This window comes from Nerophis ophidion, linkage group LG15, assembly GCF_033978795.1.
Source record: "Nerophis ophidion isolate RoL-2023_Sa linkage group LG15, RoL_Noph_v1.0, whole genome shotgun sequence".
In the NCBI taxonomy this organism is placed as follows: Eukaryota; Metazoa; Chordata; class Actinopteri; order Syngnathiformes; family Syngnathidae; genus Nerophis; species Nerophis ophidion.
Window position 1 is genome coordinate 45,140,948 of NC_084625.1, and position 13,013 is coordinate 45,153,960.

The 13,013-nt window shown below is 41.2% G+C and overlaps 1 protein-coding gene across 1 annotated transcript in view; it reads right to left on the reverse strand.

Moving 5' to 3' along the window:
• The window catches only part of ube3c (ubiquitin protein ligase E3C), a 60,134-nt gene that overhangs the window by 17,088 nt on the left and 30,033 nt on the right, over positions 1-13,013 (reverse strand). Inside the window, exons 18-20 of the mRNA XM_061922245.1 lie at positions 10,919-11,051; positions 9,419-9,666; positions 1,738-1,950 (exon numbers count right to left, since the gene is read on the reverse strand). Of these exons, the coding sequence (XP_061778229.1) occupies positions 1,738-1,950; positions 9,419-9,666; positions 10,919-11,051 (594 nt within the window). The remainder of the gene's footprint in view (positions 1-1,737; positions 1,951-9,418; positions 9,667-10,918; positions 11,052-13,013) is intronic.

A 13,013-nucleotide genomic window follows, 5' to 3' on the forward strand; every position in this document is an offset into this window, starting at 1 on the left:
GTTATGTTTTGAGCATTGACAGTTTGAAAGAAAAAAAAACAGCTTTGTTTCACTCTATCACAAAATACACCGCAGGGGGTGTGTATTGTAGCGTCCCGGAAGAGTTAGTGCTGCAAGGGTTTGTGGGTATTTGTTCAGTTGTGTTTATGTTGTGTTATGTTGTTCTCTCAAAATGTGTTTGCCATTCTTGTTTGGTGTGTGTTCCCAGTGTGGCGCATATTTGTAACAGTGTTAAAGTTGTTTATACGGCCACCCTCAGTGTGACCTGCATGGCTGTTGAACAAGTATGCCTTGCATTGACAATCAACACACTCCCTCGCGCTTTCGCACTCTCTGTCTCTGCCCCTCCCTCACGAATGCTGCAGCGTGAGCACACCTTCAAAATTTGTTTAGTTTTAAACCCCTTCACAACCCTGGACGTACATTGAAAATACACGCAACCCTCACTCAAAATGCTGGACATTTAAGGCATTTCAGAAACCCCGCCCGGACAGCCCCGCAAAAGAGAACATGTCCGGGGAAGAGGACGTATAGTCAGTCTATTCTGACGTAACTACGTACGTATGCAACACGTAAACGTGCATTAGCTTTGGGTGTTGTTAGCTCATAATACTAATTTGGATAGTTAGTGTAAACTGTCATATAATGTGAATGTACATCCTATCATAACGAAAACATGACTGCAAATTCTTGCTTCTCTTGGACTCATCTCCCTGTGCGTATGTGTTGACGAGAGAGGGTGAGTGACCCGTCTCAACAAATTATCTTAGTTGGGGCTAGAAATTTTTTTTATTGCATAAACTTAGTAACTGTGGGAAATATAGACAGTTTCAAAACAAATATGTTCTGTTAAACCACTAATGATAACATAAGCTAGCCAATTGTGTTCTGTTATATTTTTGGGTTTGAAAAAACTAACTGTAAGCAAGTTGCAAACAGCACTTTTTTTTAAAGAGACGTAATATTTTGTCCACAAAGTACTACGTTTTGTTTTTTTAAGCAAGATTAGTGGCTAGCTTAGAAATTTGCATGCCTGCTCCTGCTTGCTCTCTCTTACTCAGTGTGTAACATGTTCAGCCTTGTTCACCAGTGATAACAATACATAAGGTACAAAGAAATGCAATCCATTTGGCGCAATGGAGGTGATGATTGTGAAGTGTAAGTATCAGCCAGAGGAAATCGACTTTTGGGATCAGCATTGAAAGGCATGAATCAAAATGACTTCATATTTTTTACACAAAAATTGGTTGACACTGATCAATGGCTAATATCTGAGACTGACGGATGGTCAAATTGAAAAAATATACCCTTTAACTTAAAAGTCGTAAAGGTCATATGGGTTCACTGTTATACATTACAGAGCTTAATAGATGAGAGCCTCTGTGACGTCTAACAAAAGTGATGCTGATAAGCTTCACAGGATTGTTGAGTCAAATGTATGTGGAATGAAAGTCATTCCTCATATTGACTCATTCTTGTCTGTGATTATCTGCTATTGTAGGAGAATGACTGTGGTCATCAGGCTCTGCTGGCTATATGGCGGGGGCAAACTGACGGTAGGTTGCTCCCAGGTGTGTGCCTAATCTTCTACAAATTGTTTTCCCCACGGTGTTTGCCGAGGCCGCATTAAGGCCATTTCAGGTGCTGTTTGAGAGGAGCTAATAAGACGCGTTAAGTCGGGAGCCACATAAATGGGGGGAAAAAAAAAAGGTATGTAGCGGCTGTTTTTCCAGATACCTGAGCCTCTCCCAGATCGTTGTTGACGACGGTGAAGTTCAGGCCCAATTCCTCCACATCACCCTCGTAGCTCTTGAGAAAGAGAAGGTTGCGGTACATTTCGGGGTCCAGCGAGGCCAGGTGGTGAATGTCGACGTCCGCGCTTGTTCCCAGAAGCTTGGACAGGAAGAAACTGGCAAAAGGCAACTCCACCAACATGTTCTCGTACAGAGCCTGCGGAAAGGACTTACATGTAAAATGGACCAAGTAAAATTCAGTACAATGAACTGTGTGCTATGAAAGCAGATTGATTGATAAGATGCTAACAAGAGAGTGATAGCGACCAAAACAATTCAACTGAAGCACACCAACTTCTGCTTCACTTGTGTCTAACTTTATAAATGACAATTCTCACCTTGACCTTAAATGCTATTAAGCAGCACAGGCGGGCAGGTGGCACATAAAAGCCAAAGCTAATGTACTGGGATAGTTAGGAAAAAGCTCATTGGAGACATTAAAATATGCAGGTCCTTATAAATGATAGTGTTAAAACCCTGACCACATCAGCTAAATGGATTATAAATCTGGAGCATTTCCATAATGCATGCATCTTAAACACACAAACGCACATAAATCACAGCTATTTCCTAAACACAGGTTAATAGAGCAACTTAAAGCTTTGTCTGTTTTTTTATGCAAAATAATCCATTTAGTATTTCAGCAGTGGCCAGTGCTCGTTTGAGAGCATATGTGACGCATGGCCCCCTGAAACCTATCAATAACACTCATGTCGGGAAAAGGCAGCACTCCCGCCTTGTTCTTTCAATGGCGCTTACTTTATTTACGAGTGTTTATTGCCAGAAATGGTGCCAAAATGGCTGAGGACATTAAGAATTAATTGTTATGGGCCAGGCATTTTAATATAAGTGAGTGCAGTGGCAGCGCAATTAAAGCAGATCGTGGCACCATCAGGTGGAATAAATGCCAACAACTTTGCATGTGCATTCTGTTTGCTGCCAAATAAATCCCTTAATTTACGACATTTGGGATCAGTAAAATTATAATGCCTTTAAAAAGCATCACCATCCATCAGAAGAGGCCAGGCACAAGCAGGCTGAGGACAGATCTGGTCTAACCTTCAGAGTTAGGGACCACTCATGCCTTTCTTCATTAGACATTAGAAGTTCATTTATTTCCCATGAAGACTAAAGTCAGCAATAAGCAAAAGACGCCAATTTCATTCATGTTTGACTATTAGAGGGTTTCAATCTTTGCGCCTGTCACCAGTGTGACAAGTGAAGAAGAGGGATGACGAGCAGCCTATATTCTGATCTTCAATCCCATTTGGGTGAGTACCCCTTAGACAAGCCACTCCCGCCTGTAATGCATCACCCCCACAACAATGGCAGACATTAATGAACAGTATTAATCTCCCGTGTCTTTTGAGCAGGCGAGTGCACGTACAATGCACGCCGCTACGGTTGTGATGCAATCCTAGTCTATATAAAGGCTGTGCTTTTATTCCACCAATAACCGCACTAACTAAAGAAGTGACAACGGGCCGCGCTAACCTACATTGGTATTGAGGGAGAAAAAAAAAATGAGGTCGGGTTAATTGAATGTGCAACTAATTAATTTCCCCCTATTATTTATGACTTGAAATGGAGAGCAGAGCATGGAAGGACTCCAGAGAATCCACTGCTGAGTGTAAAAGAGATCAAAATGCTATTAGCACATGCTTTGAAGGCTTATTTATGTGCTGTCTGTGTGCTTACTGATTTAGGAGCGGACAAATGTGATGGCTACACAAACAAGAGGTAGGAATCATCGGCTAATGGATGCCCTAATTGAGAAGCCACCGCTTGTCATGTGGTCATTTTGCTCTGGTTGAGTTAAACATCTCTCTCACACACGCGGGACAACACATCACTAACTCATGTGTTAAGGAAGGTTCGTAATAGAGTCGTCACTGCACGCTTCGAATATTGCGGCGTCATAAACTTGGAGATTTTTTTAAGCATATTCTACATATAATTGGAATATATCAAGTGTTAAAATAAGTATTATTTATTAGATTAGATAGATTAGATAGTACTTTATTTATTCCGTCAGGAGAGTTCCTTCAGGAAAATTAAAATTTTCAGCACAATCCCATTCAAGTTTAGACAAACATTACAGGGAGACAGAACAGGATCGCTGACGGGTCTGCCGGCTTCCAGCGCCCCTTACAAAAAAGATGAGATACAGGTAAAAAAGGAGGGGGAATAGAAGATTTAAAAAAAAAAAAAATAATTATAAAAAAAAAAATCGGTCTTAGCCTGGGCCCCGGAGAGGAGGTGCAGACTGAGGCCCAGGGAAAAAACAACAACTCATAGCCATGGTACACATCCCTCTTCCATGTGTGTAAGAGGGAAACATCAAACAACAAAGAACACAGAGGACATTAAAGACATTAAAGCAGCAGATACAAGCAGACACTTCTACATACTAGCTATGAATAAAAAGTAAAAGAAACATATCCACTGTGGTGGTCATATATATTACAGTGAAATATTTGTCTAATCTTCTATTAGTATTTTATGGCAATTAATATAAGATATTCACTAAGCAGGACTTCCAGGTTGAGGGTGAACAACGCCAACAACCCGACGGCTAATCCTGGCCCTATTTTCACTGCCACAATCAAGGTGACCAACTTTTTGGCATAAAACATTTTGATGCACTTCGTCTTCAACTCCAGTTTCATCAATTACACATCTACACATTGGTGAGCCTTTGACCCAAAAAGACTTGATACTAGCTATTAGCAACTGCAAATGCTAAGTGGCTATGAACTCTGTTGATACACTTCACTTTCGACATCAGCTTGACATGACATTGGTGAGCCTTTGGCGTTGAGTGATGTGGAATGCTAACAACACAGATCGCTAACAACACGGCTAAAGGCCGTAGCTGCGCCTGTAAAATTGACCAACTCCTGGCATAACAACTCATGCCTCGCGGTTTCAGTTAATCAAAGCACATTTCTAACTTCGAGGTATTAACCAGGATGTGACAAAGTATTTCCACGCAGTGTCTGTGTTGTATTGGCCGGTTGACGGCCATAGCAAAGATGCTTGAAAGGCCTACTGAAATGAGATTTTCTTATTTAAACGGGGATAGCAGGTCCATTCTATGTGTCATACTTGATCATTTCGCGATATTGCCATATTTTTGCTGAAAGGATTTAGTAGAGAACATCCACGATAAAGTTCACAACTTTTGGTCGCTAATAAAAAAGCCTTGCCTTTACCGGAGTATGTGCACGTGACGTCACCGGTGTGAGGGCTCCTTACATCCTCACATTGTTTATAATGTGAGCGAGCCACCAGCAGTAAGAGCAATTCGGACCGAGAAAGGGACAATTTCCCCATTAATTTGAGCGAGGATGAAAGATTTGTGGATGAGGATATTGATAGTGAAGGACTAGAAAAATAATAATAAAATAAAACAAAATAAAATAAAGTGACGGCTCCGGGCGGCGGCAGTGTGAGCGTTTCAGATGTAATTAGACACATTTACTAGGATAACTCTGGAAGATCCCTTATCTGCTGATTGTTTTAATAGTGTTTTAGTGAGATTGTAAAGACATACCTCAAAGTCGAATGGCTGCGGTGAACACGGCAGTGTCTCAGAGAAAAGCCGGGGAGCCAAGCTCACAGCTGCCTTTTTTGACAGGTACGGCAGGAGGACGCATAATCCACTGATGTCTCCGGTAAGATATATATCACAATTTTCCCATCAAAAAACATGCTGGTTCACGTAGAGAAACATGTTCGCTTGACCGCTCTGTTCCATAGTAAAGCTTCACAACAAACAAACAACGGCTGTGTCTCGGTGCTTAAGACAGCTGCAATACACCACTTTCCACCAACAGCATTGTTCTTTATAGTCGCCATTATTAATTGAACAAATTGCAAAAGATTCAGCAACACAGATGTCCAAATTACTGTGTAATTATGCGATGAAAAGAGACGACTTTTACCCGTAAGTGGTGCTGAGCTAATATATCCCCTCCAACCAATAACGTCACAAACACGCGTCATCATACACGTCATCATTCCGCAACGTTTTCAACAAGAAACTCCGCGGGAAATTTAAAATTGTAATTTAGTAAACTAAACCGTGTGTATTGGCATGTGTTGCAATGTTAAGATTTCATCATTGATGTATAAACTATCAGACTGCGTGGTCGGTAGTAGTGGGTTTCAGTAGGCCTTGAAGAATCCTCTGGGCTACTGGTGAGTACATTAATCTAAAGTAGAACACACTCACGGCTATGATATTGGGTGAAACAAGTATAAAAGTGACTAACTATATGGGTGTCAATAAATTGACTTCCTGCTTGCTGGATGGGCTAGGGCAGGGGCGCTCACACTTTTTCTGCAGGCGAGCTACTTTTCAATTGACCAAGTCGAGGAGATCTACCTCATTCCTATTTATAATTTATATTTATTTATTTATGAAAGAGACATTTTTGTTAACAAGTTAATGGTGTTTAATGATAATACAAGCATGTTTAACACTTTCTTTCATGAAGACAAGAATATAAGTTGGTGTATTTGATTCTGATGACTTGCATTGATTGGAATTAGACAGTGGTGCTGATAACGTCCGCATTTTCAAATGGAGGAAAAAAAAAAGTCCTCCTTTCTGTCCAATACCACATGAAAGTGGTTGGATTTGGCATCTCATTTGTCCAACTTGCATACTCGTTTTTAAACACTTTGTTATGAGAGTAGCCTATGTGTGTGGCCCTTTAATGTCTGGCTGCAGGTGAGTGACGTCAGTGAGAGTGCGGGTGGGCAAGCAAGTAAGAAAGCGGTCGCTGAGGGCGGGGGAGAAATACATTGGCATCAAACTCCGTAGCTTGCTAGCTTGTGCACGCTAGCTTTCTGAGACTATTATTTTGTTAGCACAGGCAGGATGAAACAGGTCTTTTATGGTGAAGACAGGAACTGTGCAGTCGGTCTTTAGAGTTTTGACAGTAGGTACGGAGTCTCTAGAAATAAAATGTGTTTCTCTGCGTCCGCCCTGTTAGGGATTTTTTTTCTTAAATATGAGCTTGCAGCAGCCAGCGTCATCTCACAAGATCCTCGGGTGCCGAGAATGTCAAACAACTGACGAAAGTGAAGTCTTGGTATGATTGATGATTGCTCATTTTTATGTATATTTTTTAATGCCTGGCTTGAGATCGACTGCCACACCCTCCGAGATCGACCAGTCGATCGCGATCGACGTAATGGGCACCCCTGGGCTAGGGAGTTCCATCCTAAGTCATTACTACAGACCAGTATAACAATGTGGCACAGCAGCTGCAAGGCTGAAGAGAGGAAGACACTCTCAGAAGTTCACAAGGAGAAGCATTCCCACCACCATGAATTGATTAAAGTGGACCCCGACTTAAACAAGTTGAAAAACTCATTTGGGTGTTACCATTTAGTGGTCAATTGTACTGAATATGTACTGAACTGTGCAATCTACTAATAAAAGTTTCAATCCATCAATCAATCAATCAATACCAAAGACAGTAGATGCAGAAAGAGGGGTCTTTTTCCGCCAAGGATTCCACCAATCCAGCACACCCTCTATTTGATGCCCTCCAATCAGGCATCCGGTAGGACCACCAGACTGAGAAACAGCTTCTTTCCGGAAGCCGTTTGATTGCTCTGTCGCAATAAATTATAATATTCCTCCTAACACTCTGTCCCTGTACACAGACTTAACTTGCACAAGTGTTCCAACTGGGGCTTGCGCAACTTTAGATTTTTTAAAGTCGACTCGTCACTGAAAACCGTCTAGTCGACGTCGACTAGTCACTGATGACATCATTCATATATTTCCCCTTTGTAAATAAAAACATGATGTTTTGCAACAATGTATACTCACTGACAACAGACAAGTCATGCACATAAATTACACACACACAACAGCAGGAATATCAACAACAAGCCTTAAACCAGCTTTAACATGAACTTAACATACACCTCACCCTCAGATACAGCTACTTTCCACATGCAATGTGTCACCAACCGCCAGCTACACTGCATGTGTAAACGTCTCATCTCCATGCTCTGGATATCTTTGAAGAAAACTAGGTTTCTATCTTTAGCGGATGTCAGCGCAACTGCGCAGCAATTTTGGATCGATAAGGATAGAGTAAAAGACCACCTGGTTGATTTAAAAAAAAAAAAAACAGCTCCGTGTTAAATAATGTCAGACTAAGCCATGTTGGAAGAAAAATCATCTGTAAAAAAAGACAAGTTGTTTATTGATTGTCCACTGTGCTATATATTATTTTTTGTATGTTCCAAACAGATAAATTGATTAATTGAATACAGGCGAGCCCAACCATTCTATTCCTCTCCGGTTGAATTCCCTGCCGTTTAATTCATCCCACATAACAACTGTCCCGCGGAAAAGTGCACCCTTTCACGAGGACATGTTAGTGTTGTCGATCCTGCTGTGGCGGAGGACTGCACTGAAGTGCACATAGCTTGAGTGTCAGGTACAATGAGCAGGCAGAAATTGGTGTCACGGCCACAACGCATAGTAAGTGCACTCAGAGTGGCTACTTCTTCCACATCAGTTCAAAAGAAAGTACTGTGCACTGCCAAAATCATGTCATCAGCGACAAGTCGACGTCAAAAATAAAATGTAACTTCCCCCTCTGTCTTCTTTTTTTCTATTTCCATCCCCTCCTGCTCCGGCCCGGCTGCCCCAAATAATAATATAGATAAATTTAATAAAGTCAAATACAAAAAAAGGCAACAAGAAAAGTATCCTAAACTTCTCTTTTGTAAAATAAATTTGTACAGCCGATATGGGCATCTACATCAACAATATGATTTGCCCAAGTAGCTGGACAGGACAAAAAATATACAACTAAATAAATCAAAATAATTAAATAAATAAAAATAAAACCTAATTGTGGCTCTCAAAGTTGATTGCTGTGCAACCCTTACAGTGCTGAACTATGCATTCATTTGGTGTGGTTTCTGTGATTGTTTTTACACCCTATTCACACTAAAGAATCACAATCTATTCTATTGATAATCTATTCCTATTAACCTATGCTATGTATAACCTATACCACTATTTCTTTATTTCGACAATCTGTAACTCTATTTAAATCAGTACATGCTATTGGTCTTGTGGTACTCATCGGGCTAAATTTGGGTCCTTCAGTACTACATTGTGTGCCATCTCATGTGCACTGGTGTGACAAAGTTCCTTGAATCCTATTACATGTTTAGAGGTTTCCAATTATGTTACAAAAAATATTATGCTCCAACTATGAAAATATTTGATTTACAAATAATAATCGTACTTTGGGGAAATTTCTTTGTCACAATCAGCCCTGGAACCAATTGGCCGCCATTAGTCCCAGAGGAATGAAGGCATAAGCTGATTAATTTTTTTGCCTAACCCAAACACATTTTTTGAGAAATACGTTAACAGAAAGTTCTCCAAACATTGTAGTTTCTAGAAAAAAACAGCGAGGGCCGCCTTGACAACTTCAACTCGGCTCTTAAATCAAGCCTGGCTATGTGAAAAGCAAACGGCTCATAAATCTTCACATACTTCACGTTGGCCACAGGTTTTTTGTGTTATTTCGAACACCTGCGATCTGTTGGTGCTACTTAGCAGAGCAGGCACTCACCTTTCCCAGGATCCTGCCTAGGAAGTAGTAGTGTCGCGTGAAGGATTCTCCCACCAGCATCTTGGCGGCGGGGTTGGGATACAGCAAGCCCTCGTTGGTGGTCTTGAAGACGCCCTGGTTGGGGTTGAAGCCTGACTTGAGGAGCTCATTGAGGAACTCCCGAAAGATACCGCCTCCATCGATGCCCGCCTCATCCAGACCGTGAGCGTTCAGCAAGTGGACCCTAATTCTTTTCTTCAAGTCCGGTTCTGAAAAAAAACTTACACCTTACTTTGCTTTTTTTTTTTTAAATGTACATTTTGTATTTTCAGCTTATTTTTGAGAAAATGAGAGAGCTCCATGCACGCAGGTAGAGAAAGCTTGCAATAAAACAATCATTTATAATGCTGATTAGGCTGTTTTTGTTCCATTTTTTTTTCTAATTCAGCACAATATTCTAATCAATCTGTCATCATGCATTGATTGATCAGTGGCTATAACTTAGACACATAAATGATATACATCGTGTCCCCATACTACTCTTTTTAATCAGACTGCCCCAGCTCAAGTGGCCCTTTCAATTCAAAACACAAAGGAGGTGACTTAAAATAATTGATTCTGCTTTTATGTGATCCATTAGAATAATCGCAACCACGATCCAATTCTCAGTGTGGGGAGACTAACTAACTTTGATTTTACCTTGATCTTGATATAAAGATTTTGTAAACCTTAATAAGACTTTTAAATGGGAACTACCCTTTTTTGGGAATTTTGCCAATTGTTCACAATTGTTTTTTATTGCATTCTAAATATTAAATACATAAGATCGAAAGTTAACTAACAAAAGGAGCCTATGGTAGCCGCGCAATTCCGCATATAAAGCCCTTAAAAAAATTATCCAAACACATCCATTGAGGTTTTATAGACATGATATATGTATATATGTATGTAGTAATGAGTGCATTTATAATAACATTTAAGCGTCTTTTTGTGTCGTTCTTGCCATTTCCGGGTCTTAAATGGCTGTCAAAGGGTAGCAACTTGTCGGAATACCAACTCAGACATCTTCTGTCCAGGTGATATGCATGATTTATGATCTAGAATAAACTAGAAACAAGGAAGCGAGAAACCAGCAGACCACTCAATGATGTAAAGACAAGGACTCACGGTAGTGATCACTGTGTCGCTATGAAAAAACAATTAGCGCTTATAATAAAAATATCACTGATACTTTGTTAAAATTTACGTCACCAAATGTAAACTGAGTATTGATGGTGGTTGTAGAATTTTTTAGTTATTGGATTTTATGGGCGAAATAGAGGCTCTCTCATTAGCTCTGCTGTAAGCAGACTTATTTACAGATTTGAATGTAATTTTGAAAAATCTACTAGACGTCATGTCTTTCATTATGATAATGGACGATAGGCAAACTTCAAAAAAAAAAGTGCGGTTCCCCTTTACCAGTGTGTGACCTTTTGCTGTAGTGCCAGCATTAATCAAAGGAAAATTGGTGTTAAATACCGTTTTCTGGAGAGAGTTTGTCATAGGCGTCTTCGTAGATGTAGTTGCGTCTGATGGTGACGATGATGCCGTTAGGGAAAGGCCCATCTCCCTGCACGTCCCTTTTGTCAGCATAGATTAACCTCTGAAAGATCTGCCAGTGATGGGATACCAAAATGTGATTATTTTCAGGCTTTTGAGACATACATTAGGTACACCTGCCCAATATAATGACATCAAATACAAAAAGTTTGCCCGTAGAAATATAAACGGAGAAGTATTAATTTAATTTTTAATATTATGCCCTTTTGACAAAAACACAATTATACAGGAGTACCTTGGTCTAAGGTCCAACTGGAAATTTTTATTAAAATGTTGCCGGTCAAACATTGTGTAACAAAACTCGTCAATTTGCACGTGTATTATCTGACGGAATTGAGTACCCAAGCAAATAGTCCGACCAGTTGGTGACTCAGGCTGAACTTCAATTCTTCCCCGTTTTTACACGTTCACGGTCAAGCAAGTGGTGTTCCAAATTTCTTGGACAAAGTGGGGTCTCAACCACACTTGCAACCAAGTGTTTTTCGTAACACCACATTCGCTGACAAGAGGCAGTGCAAAAAGCACATATATGTAAGTATTTATAAGCATTATTGATTTTCCTTGTTGGCACTCAAATTTGATCAGGAATTCAAATCCCTTGCTCCTCTACATAAGTATAAATATACAACGTTTTCTTCCCTGTCACCATCAGACTCATTAACAGCTGATAGGACTTTACAATGAACAAAGAAAAAAAGGAAAACCGTCTCATAACACTGAACACCCAATGTTTACGCCGCAATTGCACATAAACATTTGTGCAGCTTCCGTTTGCACTATTTAGGTATTTGCAAACATTGTATGCTGTTTTCTTTGTTTAATTTGTTGTACTTTATAGCCATCCATTTTCTACCGCTTATTCCCTTTTGGGGTCACAGGGGGCGCTGGTGCCTATCTCAGCTGCAATCATCACTCATCACAGGGCCAACACAGATAGACAGACAACATTCACACTCACATTCACACACTCGGGCCAATTTAGTGTTGCCAATCAACCTATCCCCAGGTGCATGTTTTTGGAGGTGGGAGGAAGCCGGAGTACCCGGAAGGAACCCACGCAGTCATTGGGAGAACATGCTAAATCTACACAGAAAGATCCCGAGCCCGGGATTGAACCCAGGACTAATCAGGACCTTCGTATTGTGAGGCAGATGCACTAACCCCTCTTTCACCGTGTTGTACTTTATATTCTTTTTTAATTAAAATGTGCGGTGCCTGCCATTCTGAGGACAGCAAGTCAGAAATTAATAAATAATAAATGGGTTGTACTTGTATAGCGCTTTTCTACCTTCAAGGTACTCAAAGCGCTTTGACACTACTTCCACTTTTTCCCATTCACACACTGATGGAGGGAGCTGCCATGCAAGGCGCCAACCAGCACCCATCAGGAGCAAGGGTGAAGTGTCTTGCTCAGGACACAACGGACGTGACGAGGTTGGTACTAGGTGGGATTTGAACCAGGGACCCTCGGGTTGCGCACTGCGCCATGCCGTCCCCAACAGGGAAACATGTTTATGACTGAGCAATTGCAATAAACGTGGAAAAAGGTGGAGTGCCATCTCCGGGTTGGGGAGGAGATCTTGCCCCAAGTAGAGGAGTTCAAGTACCTCAGAGTATTGTTCAGGAGTGAGGGAAGAGTGGATCGGGAGATTGACAGGCGGATCGGTGTGACGTCTTCAGTAATGCGGATGCTGTATCGATCCGTTGTGGTGAAGAAGGAACTGAGCCGGAAGGCAAAGCTCTCAATTTACCGGTCGATCTACGTTCCCATCCTCACCTATGGTCATGAGCTTTGGGTTATGACCGAAAGGACAAGATCACGGGTACAAGCGGCCGAAATGAGTTTCCTCCGCCGGGTGGCGGGGCTCTCCCTTAGAGATAGGGTGAGAAGCTCTGTCATCCGGGAGGTGCTCAAAGTAAAGCCGCTGCTCCGCCACATGGAGAGGAGCTACATGAGGTGGTTTGGGCATCTGGTCAGGATGCCACCCAAACGCCTCTCTTTGGAGGTGTTTCG